The sequence below is a fragment of the Chiloscyllium plagiosum genome, unplaced genomic scaffold (assembly GCF_037043375.1).
Source record: "Chiloscyllium plagiosum isolate Xiang-an unplaced genomic scaffold, Cpla_swu_hap1 HiC_scaffold_31, whole genome shotgun sequence".
NCBI classification, from domain to species: Eukaryota; Metazoa; Chordata; class Chondrichthyes; order Orectolobiformes; family Hemiscylliidae; genus Chiloscyllium; species Chiloscyllium plagiosum.
Window position 1 is genome coordinate 77,124,165 of NW_028270169.1, and position 14,662 is coordinate 77,138,826.

General features: G+C 43.9%; 1 protein-coding gene across 1 annotated transcript in view; it reads left to right on the top strand.

The window, feature by feature from the left end:
* The first annotated feature begins 8,598 nt into the window (after positions 1–8,598).
* The window catches only part of LOC148142076 (putative G protein-coupled receptor 139), a 77,283-nt gene continuing 71,219 nt past the window's right edge, over positions 8,599–14,662 (top strand). Inside the window, exons 1-2 of the mRNA XM_087977075.1 lie at positions 8,599–8,623; positions 14,099–14,110. Coding sequence (XP_087833201.1) covers positions 14,101–14,110 — 10 coding nt within the window. The 5' untranslated portion in view covers positions 8,599–8,623; positions 14,099–14,100. The remainder of the gene's footprint in view (positions 8,624–14,098; positions 14,111–14,662) is intronic.

Sequence of the window (14,662 nt, forward strand, 5' to 3'; positions counted from 1 at the left end):
GATACAAAACACACAGAGAGCTGAGGATGGGGTCACAGTGTGCTGGGAATGGGGAATGGGAGGTGCTGGAGGTGCGGACTGGAGAGAGCTCGGAGTGAGCACTGGAGGGAGCTGGGGGAGGGTGGTGATTATTTATTTGACCTGTACCAAGATGTACAGGCAAATCATTGTAAGCAATGATGTACAGAACAATGGCTGTCAAACATGTCTGAGAGACATGCAGGTTACGCTGCACAGGGCGTGCGCGAGGGGAGATCAGCATGAACAAGATCAGCATTATCTGAGATTAGAGACTCCATTCATCAGTATAATAACAGTCAGGAAGAAGCTGTTCCTGAACCAGCTGCTCAGTGTTTTCAAGCTTCTGTAATTTTAAGCCTGATAGAAGAGGTTGCGGGAAACCATTACTGGGGTCTGATGGATCTTTGCTAATGTTAGAACACAGAACATTCCAGCACAGAAACAGGCCATTCGGTGGTCCAAGACTGCGCCGATCCAAATCCTCTAACTCAATCTGTCGCCTATTTTCTAAGGATCTGTATCCCTTTGTTCCCTGACTATTCATGTAGCTTTCCAGAAACATCTTAAGTGAAAGTACTGGTCACAGTTCTCCATTTTGTGAAACTCCGTCCCCCTATTATTCTCTGCCTCCTGTTGCCCAGTCCGTTCTTTATCCACGTAGCTAGCGCACCATGTGACTTCACTTTCGCCATAACCCGACCATGGGGAAACATACCACATGCCTTCCTGAAGTCCATGTACATGACATCTACAGTCTCTCCCTCATCAATCAACTTTGTCACCTCCTCAAAGAATTCTATTGAGTTGGTAAGACATGACCTTCCCTGCACATAACCATGTTGCGTTTCACTGATAAGACTATTTTCATTCAATTGATAATAGATCCTAACCCTCAGTATCTTCTCTAGCAGGTTCCCTATCCCTGGCATTAGTCTCACCGGTCCATAATTGACTGGATTATCCCTACCACCTTTCTTAAACAAGGGGATTAACAATTGTCCAGTCTTCCAGGACCTCAGCCGTGTTCAAGGATGCTACAAAGATACCTGTTAGTGCTCCAGCTAATTCCTCTCTCCCTTCCCTCAGTAATCTGGGTTAGATGTTGGCAGCCTTTCTGCGACAACGAGCCATGTAATTGAATCACTGGTTGGGATGTTAGTCAGAGCTGTGCATCCAACCGTCCATAGTTTCTCACGGTCCTGAATAGAGCAGTTGCCATACCAGGCTGTTATGCACCGGGACAGTACGGTCTCAATGGTGCATCTGTCGAAGTAGCGCATGCTGAATTTCCTGAACCACCTGAGGAAGGAGAGGCATTGTTGAACCTTCCTGACCGTCGGACCTTTGTGAGAAGATCAGGACAGGTTGTCAGTTATCATCACTCCGAAGGACTTGATGCTCTGCACTCCCTCAAACGGTTGATGTAGATATGGTGTGTTCCCCTCCTTTCTTCCTAAAGTCAATGATCAGTCCTTTACGTTTGCCGGATTTGAGAGAGACGTCATTATCAATACACCATGCCACCAAACTGTCTATCTCCTTTCTACATTCTGACCCTTGTTTGTTTGATATCCGTACTGTTATAGTGATGTCATCAGCGAACATGTAGCTGGCTGTACAGGGCGTACGCAGGGGGCTGAGAACACAGCCGTCGGTGTACAGAAAGGATAGTAGGGGATAGTAGGAAACAACCGTGGGTGGACAGGGAGTACAGTAGGGGACTGAGGACACCTCCGCAGGTGTACATGGAGGACAGTGAGGGGACTGAGAACACAGCCGTGGGACTACAGGGAGAACAGTAGGGGGTTGCGGAAACAACCGTGAGTGTACAGGGAGGTCAGTAGTTGGCTGAGCGCACAGCCATGGATGTACACGGAGGACAGGAGGGGGCTAAGGGCACAGATCTGGATGTGCATGAAAGACAGCGGGGTGCTGAGGGCACCTCTGTGGGTGTACAGGGAGTACTGTAAGGGGCTGAGGCTACAGCCGTGGTTGTACAGGGAGTATTGTCGGGTGTTGAGAACACATCCTTCAGCAGCTTGAGTGTTGAGTGTTATTGTGGAGGAGGTGAGTTTACCTATCTTCATGATTGTGGTCTGTTGGTCAGAAAATTGAGGAACCAGTTACAGAGGGTCGAACCGAGACCAAGGTCGCAGAGTTTTGTGATTTGTCTGCAAGGGATTATGATTTTGATGGTGGAGCTTTAGTCAATGAGCAGGAGTCTGGTCTACGTCTCCTTGTTGTTCAGATATTCCAGGGAGACGAGCAGGGCTCGGATGTATCATCCGTTGTGAACCCGTGACATCAGTCAGCAAATTATAGGGCAGCAGGTCAGGCTGGGAGACTGGAGTTGGTGTAGGCTATAACCAGCTCACAAAGCACTTCATGATTATTGAGTTCGAAGCCACTGGGTGGTAATCTATAAGGGCATGTTCCATGTGCTTTCTCACTTACGAAGATGATGATGGCCTTCTTGAATCAGGCTGGGACTTCGGCTTCAGGAGGGAGAGGCAGAAGTTGTGTGTGAATACCTCTGCTGGTTGGTACAAACAGGATCTGAGTGCTCAGCCGGGAAAACTCTGCAGGCCCATCACTTTCTTTGATTTGACTCACTGAAAGACTGACCATACCTGCAGCGGTGACAACAGACACAGGTTCATCTGGGGCTTTCACGGCGGGTGTCAGCCCTCAGTAACAATCACACAGTCATTTATGATCAGCATCCCCTCCCCCCACCTGCCTCTGTCGTCTTCAAAACATAATGACATTAGTTGGTGTGAGCACCACACAGTCAGCATTGAGACAGATTGCCATTAATAGACTGGGATCATGCGCCATCAAGTTCTGCATCACCAGAATGGGGTAAATTCATAAGAAAACGGTGTGCAGGGTGCCAGTGCCAGTGGTGCAAGGAGTGAAGCCTTTGCAGGTGTAATTCCAGTCAAGCCACTGCTTAAACATGAATGGAGCCAAGCATTTTGAGCATTGTGCCTTTTCAATGGTGGACAGTCCTTAGGTAGTCAGGAAGTGCCATTTACGCGAACCATCTGACCTGACGGCAGTTTTACTAGGTTTGCAGATGATACAATGATGATTGGATGGGCAAGTGATATTGAGGAAGTGGGGAGGCTGCAGAAAGACTTGGACAGTTGAGGACACTGGGAAAACTCATGGCTGATGGAACACACTATGGGAACAAGTGAGATTATGCACTTTTTCAGTAGGCGGAATACAGGCAGGTACTATGGTCTAAAAGGTTTCATGCAATCTGAAGCACAAAAGTCGTTTGAAGTACTCGTCCTCTCTTACATCTGATGTGCAGTTTCTATTGGCAGATAGGAAAGCAAATGAAATGTTAACATTCATTTCAAGAGAGGGTGAATACAAAAGCGGAGACATACTGCTGAGAATATAATGGTCAATGGTCAGAAAGCATTTGTATTATTGTGAGCTGTTCTGGGGAAACAACTGGGTGTTGGACATGATCTATCCTGGGAATGATGGCTTGTCATATGAGCGGCAGTTGAGGGCTCTATGTCTGCACTCAATGGAATTTAGAAGAATTGGGGGGGGGGGGGCGCATCTGATTGAAACTGATCGATTTCTGCAAAGATTGATACAGTTAGAGTATAGAAGATATTAGTCTTAGAGACTATGACAAAATGGCACAGTTTCAGAGTGAAGAGATAGGCTGAATGGCCTAAATCTATTGTTATATCTCATGCTCTTATGGTCATACACTCTATTATTCAGTGCAGAATTGTAAGTCTCAGACCTGCTTTTGTAACCCTTGTATCTGTACGTTGATTTGACTTCACCTTCTGGTCAATGGTAACCCCTGTAATACGGACAGTGGGAGGATTCAGTGTCAGCCAGTAGCGCAGTAATATGTTGAATATAAGCTGCTATCTGTGAGTCTCATCTGGCGGGAGTACATTGACTCTATGATGGTTGTCATTTTCAGTCTGGTATTTTTGAAGGATCGATCCTGCTACGCTCATATTGTTGAATTTAACAAAACAGGTGCACTTTATCACAGCACTCAGCAACAATATGTCATGGAACACCGAACACCTTTCTAATAACAGAAAGGTCTAAAATGTTCATCATCAGAAACACTGCTTTCCTGTTCATGTTCAATTCAGACAACCTGTCCCATCGAGGTGCTCAAATTGAACTTCTTCAACTTTTGTTTTGGATATGGGAATCGCTGGATGGGCCCATCATTTCTTGTCCGTCCCTAGTTGCCCCCTTGAGAAGGTGGTGCTGAGCTGCCTTCTTGTACCGCTGCAGTCCACCTGCTCTGCGTTGACCCACAATGCTATGGGAGACGATTATAGGGTTTTAACCCAGCAACAGAGAAAGAATGGTGAAATATTTCCAACTCAGGATGTTGACTGGTTTGGAGGGGAGTTTGATGGTGGTGGTGTTCGCAAAAGCCTGCTGCCTTTGCCATTCTAGATGGAAGTGATCGTTGGATTGGAAGGTGCTGACTGAGGATCTTTGGAGAATTTCTGCAGAGATGTTCTGGAACTGAGATGACTGACCTCCAACAGCAATGACCATTTTCTATCTGTCAGGTATGACTCCAATAACGGACTGCTTGCCCGCGATACCCTTTTTTGCTGGGGTTCCGTGATGCCACATTTGAAAGAATGCAGCCTTGATGTCAAGGGCTGGAATTCAGTTCCTTTCTTCTATGTTTGAACCAAGGCAGTAATTAGGTAAGGAGCTGAGTGTCACATGGCAAAACCTAAACGGCGCTGAGCAGGTTATTGCCGAGCAGGTGCTGTTTGATAACACTGTTGATGAGCCCTTCCATCACTTTACTGATGATGGAGAGTACATTTATGAGGCGGTATTTGGCCGGGTTGAATTTGTTCTGTGTTTTATGTACAGAACATATTTGAGCAGTTTTTCCCATTGTCGGTTTGTAACTGTACTGGAACAGCTTGTCTAGGGAAGCGGGAAGTTCTGGAGTACAAGTCTTTAGGACTATTGCCGGCATGTTATCAGGGTTTTTGCCTTTGCAGTATCCAGTACCTTAAATCGTTTATTGATATCAGACAATCGAATTGACTGAAGATTGCTATCTGTAATGGTGGGGATATGGCAGAGGAGGGCCGAAATGGACCATTCACTCGAAACTTCTGACTGAAGATTTCTGCGAAAGCTTCAGACCTATCTTTTGCACTGATGTGCTGGACTCTTCCACCATTGAGGATGGGGATATTTGTGGAGACTCCGACTCCGGTGAGTTGTTTAACTGTCCAACACCATCTACGATTGGATTAGGAGGAATGCAGAGCTTAAATGCATTCGTTGTGAGGTAGATCAGGTCTGTCTGTCCCTTGCAGTTTATGTTATTTGCCACGCAAGTATGTCTGTTTGGAAGCTTCAGCAGATTAACATTTTATCTTTGTATAATTCCTGGTTCTGCTCCTGGCATGCCCACCTGCACTCTCCATTGAACCAGAGTTGATCGTCTGGCTTGATGGTAATGGTTGATTGGGTGATATGATGGGCCATGACAATACATTTAGTGCTTGAGTACAGTTCTGCTGCTATTGAGGGTCCACAGTGTCTTATGGACGCTCAGTCTTGAGTTGCTAGATCCCTTTGAAGTCTGTGCCATTCAGCATGGTGATAGTGCCACACAACACAAATGAGTTTATTATGAATGTGACCGTGAAACTTTTACCGATACTGTCATGGACAGATACATCTGCAGTTGATAGATTGGTAAGGATGAGGTCATGTATGATTTTTTTCCCTCTTGTTCTTTCCCTCACCACCTGCTGCAGACCCAATCTAGCAGATATGTCCTTTAGGACCCGAACAGCCTGATCAGTAGTACTGCTGCTGAACCATTCTTGGTGGTCGACTTTGAAATCTCCCAGCCAGAATACACCTTGTGCCCTTTCCACAGTCAGTGCTTTCTCCAAGTGCTGTTTAACATGATGGAGCACTGATTCAGATGAGGAACGACATTACGTGTTAATCAGTAAGACACTTCTTTGTCCATGTTTAATCTGAAGCCATGGGAGTTCATTGGGTCTGGAGTCAATTTTGGGGACTCCCAGAGCAACTACCTACCGACTGTATCTCACTGAGCTGCCCCCTCTGCTGGATCGGTCCTGCCTTTGGGGTAGAACATATCCAGGGATGGTGATGGTGGTGGCTGGGTTATTTCTGTAAGGTATGATTCCGTGAGTATGACTATGTCAGGCTGTTGCTTGACTAGTCTGTAAGGAAGTTGTCCCAATTTTGGCACGACCCTTTAGATTATAGTAAAGAAGACTTTGGAGGTTCTACAGTGATGTTTCTAATGTTGACATTTCCAGTGCACAGTTTGATGCCAGTTGGTCCAGCCGGTTTCAGTTCTTTGAAACTTTGTAACGATTGGTACAACTGGATGACTCATTAGACCATTTCAGGGAGCGTTTGAGAGTCAATGACATTGCTGTGGTTCTGGAGTTGCATGTCAGCCAGACCAGGTGAGGATGGAAGGATTTTAGTGATCCAGATTTTCTGAAAATCGGCAATGATTTCCTTCTCATAGGTAGATTCTTAATTCTAGGGATATTTTAAAATGGTTGAATTGAATTTCCACCATCTTCAGTGGCGGGATTCGAAACTGGGTTCAAAGAACAGGAGCTGATTTTCTGGATTGATAATCCATTGATAATACCATGAGACCTACTTGGAACCACATGTTGTACTCAACTGCCATTTCTTGTGTTGCCCTGTTTTTCATTAATTAATTATGTTATTCTGTAATCTCGTCCTTCATTAAATCCTGATTCAAACACACAGTCATGTACGTCCTCTCGACTGCTTGAATTGCATTCAATCCGTTTCGTTCGAACAGACATTTCAAGGCAGCTGCCTATCAGAAAAGACCAGGAAGTAAGAATGGCTGACTGTGCACTGTACGTGGCACCGGACCAGCATGTCTGCCCAGTATATATTGTGGGTCAGAGAACCTCAGAATTATTGGAGCACAGATGGAGGCCATTCAGCTCATCGAGGTGTCACAAGCTCTCCAACTGCACAAACAGAGATAGAGAGAGTGTGTGAGAGAAACAAACAGAGAGAAAGAAAGTGAGGGAGATAAACTGAGGGAGGATAGAAAGAGGAGTGACTAACTGAATGAGAGAGATGTTAGATGAGGTTGAAGTTAGATAGATCAGGAGACCGCATTAGGGTATATAAATATGGACAGATAGAAATTAGAAGTTTTATTTAGAAATTCCTCTGCACTGTAAGCCCTTTGTCTGGGCGCCATACCCTGTCAGCACTATGCTGATACTGGCTGTCATCCCAAAGTATTAATTTCAAATAGTATCACAGAATTTACTGACAGCAAAACAGAACCCATTAGGCCAATAGATCGGTTCCATGCAGAAAGCAGAGTTTTTAAATAGACTGTGCCAAGAGCAGCAGGAAATGATGATACCCCCTCCCCCAAACTGCGTGAGAGACTGGGCCAGAGAATCACAGTGAGGGGGATCCCTGACAGAGGGGAAATCAGCATCTCAACTGTGGGTCAAATAACGATAGTTAAAGTTTGCACACCACTTACCTAGTTTTATAATCCACGTTTCAATTTATGTAGAACAGTATCAGGAGTGCATTTTATCAACCTTAGCTCTTTGTACTTTGCATATATTGGTATGTGCAGAAAATCATGTTATTTCTGTATTTTATATTGCATGAATGCATTTCATTAATATTATCTCTGCTATTTCCTCGTTGTAAATTTATCCTGGAACCTGTTCTTCATATGAGTTATGAAGAGTAACGTTCCAATACTGGTGACTGGAGAACATCACTGTCCCTCCACCCAGTCTAAACAACCATGTCACCCAGTCCTCTCCATCTTCTGTCTTTCTCAATGTCATAATCACAATATAATTGAAGTCCATTAAATGACACTTCATCACAGTTCGTTAACATGGATGCCATCAACAACATGACCCACACCTTCCCTCTTTGATTTTGGAATAACAATCTGAATTGTGTTTGTCACGTACAATTATCTGCTAATATATCCATGCCATTTGTTTGTTAGAACCTACGTTTCCTCAAGCACATTTTGCCAACAGATCATGGACGAAAGATGTTCTCTCAATATTTTACAGATATTGCAATGACTGATCTGTAGTTACAGGATTTATTTATCTATTTCTGAGCAGAGAAGCATGCTTATGTTATGTTAAACCTCTGGCATTGCTTCCATATCCAAGGCAGACTGAATGATTACACACAATCAATCTGCTATCTTCAACATTCCTTCCTTCAGTCACACTCACATATCACATCCAAAATGCACACACGTTCAAAGTTATTCTGAACTTCAATAAAACAGCATTGAAGGCTAATCGTTTAACTGTAGCTATTGGTTCTGCGATTGTGATTATGTCAGTCTCCATGGATTCTAAGCGTCCCGAGAGAGTTTCTCTCTTCTATCAATAAGGGAATGCTTTCAGTGTCTATCCCATAGTATGAGTGGGAGCATAATCTACACCAATAACAGGGATTAGCAGCTCCAGAGAGAGGTGGAGGAGAGATCAGTCTGTGAGAACTTTAGACTGCAATGGTCCAACATTGTACAGGAGTTTATCCGATGGTCTTTACTGGCTTTCCCTTGGGTATCATGAGCATATCGGATTGAAGATGTACTGCTGGTTATTCAAGCTGGTTACTATCTTATTCTTGATTTAGTTGGTGTTCCTGGTAAGTCACTCAGTCTGTCGATTGAACTGCATTGATGCTGATGATATGTAAATTTTGGAAAGGTGCAAGTCAACTTTTTCAGTTCCAATCAAAGATTCCATTCCTTGGAAATAATAACTAGCAAATTATTATTTACAAATACCTCCCCAATTTGCGAGGATGAAACACACTGTTCTCAACCTTCTTAATTCATTTTCTCCTGCAAATTTTACATCTCCATATCCTCCCCACATGCCAATCCTGTCCAGAACAAACATTAAGACGTCCCAGTCTTCTCCTCAGCCTCAGTGTAACTACTGAATAAACAATTGTTTGCGCCTTTGTTAATTCTGGATACATGTTTCAAGTCCCTTCTTACCACGTGTGCGTTGCAAAATAATTGAACTTGAGATGTTTAACTTTTTCTCGGTACAGAATCTGAAAGATGGGAAGATAGTGCATGGTGGTCACGTCATTGGCTCGTAATCTAGATTCTCAGAATAATAATCTGTTGATCCGGCTTGCCTGATGCCCAGTAGAGAAAACAGTGCTTTCATACTTCCTTGGTCAGGTCTCTGTTTAACTGCAAATTTACAGCAGATTGTTTTACTCTTTACTGTCCTGTGGAACAGCTGAACCAGCCACTCAGTTCAAGGTTTGTATAATATGCCTGACCAGGGCTGCACACATCGCGTGTGGGAAAAACAAAAGTGAAGGCAGCTCCCTTCCTTTGCCTATTTCCCATAATCCGACATCTGATTTTCATTCACTGTTTTAGACGTATTCTTTGTGATTGAGTCTCTTCCCGAGAATGATGCCCATCTCGAAAGGCACCTCTGGAGCTGGCTTTATTGATGCTGACCTACAGATGTAAGGATGTTTTGCATTTCACATCAGTGGGAATGCATTGTAAATGAATGGTTTCCTTTGTCACATGAAGGAAACAGAGCCAGCTAAGTGAGGGAAATGAACAATTACGATCAAACTTGAAAGTGTTGTTGAGGCAGTATTTCGGATATTGTGGACAGATTTTTCTCTCCTTTACAAGGAGTGATCTCCTTACCACAGAGAGAGTTAACAGCGATTCCACCAGATTAATCCTTGGGATAATGGCATCATGACGAGTGAGTAAAGTTTGATCTGTAGTGCTTTCAGAGAATAAGAGATGATTGCTTTGAACACTGAGTGGGATGGGCAAGCACTAATAATATTGAAACAGATAATGAGAAGGTTATAAATTCCATGTCTGCTGTTTCACTCAGGATGAATTATTCTAGATAGTTTAAGTGCCTCTGAGGACGTTACGCCCACCTAACTCAACCTCCACTCTCCACGGTGATTGAGAGAGACAGAGAGGTCCAGGTTTTGAATAAACTCTCACCACATTAATACAATGCAATTGGAGTGTGATCCTGCACTGAATAACATATTATCCACCACCCCGACAGCAGCCACAATACGTTCATTCTAAAACAGTCCCACCAGCTTCTGACATTCATGAAGAACATGAATCCATCTTCTCAGAGATGCAAGGTGACTCCTTCAGGTTTAGAATATAAGTCTATAAGACACAGGAGCAAAAATGGCCAGTTAGCACATCGAGTCTGCCCATCATTCAATCATCACTGATAGATATCTCAAATCCATTCTCCAGCTTTCTTCTCGTAATTCTTCAACCCTGGATAATCAAGAACCTATCTATCTCCATCTCAAATATACTTAATGACCTGGTCCCCACTGCCATCTGTGGCAATACATTTCAAAGATTCGCCATTCGCTGGTTAAAGACATTTCTCCTTATCACTGTTCTAAAAGGTGTTCCCTTTCATCTAAGTCTGTGCCCTCGAGCTCTCGTCCAATGGAAACATCTTACCAACATCAACTCTGCTCAGGTAATTCAGTATTCTGTGCTTCCATTAGTTTCCCTCTCATCCTTTTAAACTTTACCGAGGATAGACGCAGATTCCACAAACATTCCTCCTATGATAAACTTTTCATTCCTATGACCATTCTCGTGAAAATATTCTGCACAAGCTCCAGGGCCACTGCATCCTTCCTGAGATATGGGGCTCAAAGTTTCGCACAATACTCCAAATGTGGTCTGACCAGACACGTAAACAACCTGTTTTATATTCAATTCCTCACGTAATAAATGCCATCAATAATAAATGCAATTTCTCTCCTGACTACTGCTTCAACCTGCAAGCTTACCTTGAGAGAACCCTGCACTAAAACTCCCAAGTCCATTTGCACTTCAGATTTCTGAATTTTCTTCCCATTTAAAAAGTCGACCATGTCTCTATTCTTCATGCCAAATTGAATGACCACACACTTTCCAACGTTGGAATGCATCTGCCAATCTCCTTCTTCAGTCTCTCCACCTCCTCAATGCGTTCAGTCCATCTGCCTATCTATGTATCGTCTGCAAACTTAGCCAGAATACACTCAGTTCCATCATCTAGATTGTTAATGTAACAAGTAAAAAGTTACGATTCCAACACTGAGCTTGTTAGAACACCACTTGTCACCTACTACCATCCTGAGAAGGACTATTTTATCCCCACTCTCTGCTTTCTGCCAGACAGACCAGCTTCCATTCATGCCACTACCTTACCTCTAACACCACGGAACCTTATCATACTCAGTCATCTCCTGTGTGATACCTTGTCAAAGGCCTTCTTGAAGTCCAGGTGGATAACATCCATTGGCAGTACTTGATCAAGCCTGCTAATTTCCTCTTCAAATAATTCCAACAGACTTGTCAAGCATAACCTTCCCTTGATGAAACCAAAGTGATTTTGCCCTATTTTACCAAACACTTCCAAGTGTTCAGAAACCTCATCCTTCACAATGGGCGGCACGGTGGAACAGGGGTTCGCACTGCTGCCTCACAGCACCAAAGACCCGGGTTCAATTCCTACCTCAAGCGACTGACTGTGTGGAGTTTGCACATTCTCACCGTGTCTGCGTGGGTTCCGTCCGGGTGCTCCGGTTTCCTCCCACAGTCCAAATATGTGCAGGTAGGTGAATTGGCCGTGCTAACTTGCCCGTAGTGTTAGGTGTAGGGGAATGGGTCTGGGTGGGTTGGGCTTCGGTGGGTCGATGTGGACTTGTTGGGCCAAAGGACCTCTTTCCACACTGTAAGTAATGTAATCTAAACAATGGATTTCAGGATCTTACCCACGACCACAGTTAAGCTATTAATTGTGGATTTATTTTTGTCTTTTTCCTCACTCCCTTTTTTCAATGGGGTCTCACGTTAGTGGATTTTCATTGCTCTGGGATCGTTCCTTACTCTAGTGATTCCTGAAAGATCACCACTATACCCCCACACCCTCTTCAGGGAAATTATAAAAATTGAATTCAAAGAGGAGGTAAGAGTTAAGACCGCATGAGAGTTTATTAAAATCTCCAGCACCGCCACAAATACGACACAACGTCTTGCAAGTGTAAACAATCGAACTTCAACCCCATGGAGAGACAAATGAAACTGAGAGGAGAGACAGTTAATTCAGGACTAGGAGTGTTATATCTGAATGCGTGCTGTGTAAGAAATAAGGTAAATGACCTTGTGGCGCAGATTGAAATTGGTAGAGACCTGCTGCAAGGTGATCAGGATTGACAATATTCAAGGGTATGCATCCTATCAAAAAGATAGGTTGAGTGGGAGGAGTAAGAATGAAAATAAATGAATCTAAGAATTCTGGTATCCTTGCTATTGGAAGAATGTTGTGAAACTTGAAAGTATTCAGAAAAGATTTACAAGGATTGGACTATTTGACCTACATGCAGAAGTTAAATAGGCTGGGGTTGTTTGCCCTGGAGCTTCAGAGGCTGAGGGGTGACCTTATACCGGTTTAGAAAATCACAAGGGGCATGCATGGGATAAATAGACAAATTATTTTCCCTGGGCTGGGGGAGAACGAGAGGGCATAGGTTTAGGTTGAGAAGGGAAAGATTTAAAAGTTACCAGAAGAGGAAGTTTTTTTCATGCACAGAGTGGTGTGTGTGTATGGAAACAACTGTGGGAGGAAGTGGTGGACACTGGTCCCATTCCAACATTTAAAAGTCTTCTGGGTGGGTATGTAAATAGGAGGGGTACAAAGGATATAGGCCAAGTTCTGGCAAATGGGACTAGATTAGGTTGGGTAATCTGATTGGCACAGACGAGTTGGACCGAAGGATCTGTTTCCATTCTGTACATCTCTCTGATTGTACGACATAAAGTAGGGTCAGCTGGCACAAAATCGGTGTGGGTAGAATTAAGTATCCCCAAAGGTTAGAAAACGAAACATAAATGGTTAATGAAACCTTTGAAGAGCAGGTGTGCATGCTGTAATGGATAGAGATAGAGGAAGCTGATGTGCTGAAAATTGTGTCAAACATTATGATTGACAAGTCGCCAGGCCCGGACTAGATTTGTCCTCGACTGCTTTGGGAAACGAGAAATGGAATTGCTTCGCCACTGGTGAAGATCTTTTCATCCTCGCTCTCCACTGGAGTCGTACTGAAGGACTGGAGAGAGGCAAATGTAATTCCTCTCTTCAAGAAAGGAAATAGGGAATCCCCAGCAATTACAGACCAGTAAGTCTCACGTCTGTCATCTGCAAGGTGGTAGAAAGGATTCTGAGGGATAGGATTTTTGACCATCTGGAAGAGCATGGCTTGATTAAATGCAGTCAATACGGCTTTGTGAGGGGCAGGTCATGCCTCACGAATCTTATCGAGTTCTTTGAGGATGTGACTAGAAAAGTTGATGAGTGTCGAGTTGTGGATGTGGTGTATATCGACTTCAGCAAGGCATTTGATAATTTTCCCCATGGTAGGCTCATTAAGAAGGTCAGGAGGAATGGGATACAGGGGAAATTAGCTGTCTGGATGCAGATTTGGCTGGCCAACAGAAGACAGCGAGTGGTAGTCGAAAGAAAATATTCTGCCTGGAAGTCAGTGGTGAGTGGTGTTCCAACAGGGCTCTGTCCTTGGGCCTCTACTGTTTGTAATTTTTATTAATGACTTGGATGGGTCTGCAAGATTGCAGACGACACAAAGGTTGGAGGTGACATTGACAGTATAGAGGGCTGTTTTAGGCTGCTGCAGCGGGACATTGACAGGATGCAGAGATGGGCTGAGAGGTGGCAGATGGAGCTCAACCTGGATAAATGTAAGGTGATGCATTTTGGAAGGTTGAATTTGAAAGCTGAATACAGGTCAAAGGATTGGATTCTTGGCAGTGTGGAGGAACAGAGGGATCTTGGTGTGCAGATACATAAATCCCTTAAAATGGCCACCCAAGTGGATAGGGTTGTTAAGAAAGCATATGGTGTTTTGGCATTCATTAACAGGGGATTGAGTTTAAGAGTCATGAGATCTTGTTGCAGCTCTATAAAACTTTGATTAGACCGCACTTGGAATACTGCGTCCATTTCTGGTCGCAGTATTGTAGGAAAGATGTGGATGCTTTGGAGGAGACTTACCAAGATTCTGCCTTAACTGGAGGGATTATCTTTTGAAGAGAGGTTGACTGAGCTCGGACGTTTTTCATTGGAGAAAAGGATGAGGAGAGGGGACCTAATTGAGGTATACAAGATAATGAGAGGCATAGATAGAGTCGATAGCCAGAGACTATTTCCCAGGACAGAAATGGCTAACACGAGGGGTCATAATTTTAAGCTGGTTGGAGGAAAGTACAGAGAGGATGTCAGAGGCGGTTTCTTTCCACAGAGAGTTGCGAGAGCATGGAATACGTTGCCAGCTGTAGTTGTGAAAGCAAGGTCCTTGGGGACATTTAAGAGACTGCTGGACATGCATATGGTCACAGAAATTTGAGGGTGCAAACATGAGGATCAATGGTCAGCACAACATCTTGGGTTGAATGGCCTGTTCTGTGCTTTACTGTTCTATATTCTATGTTCTAGATGGCGTT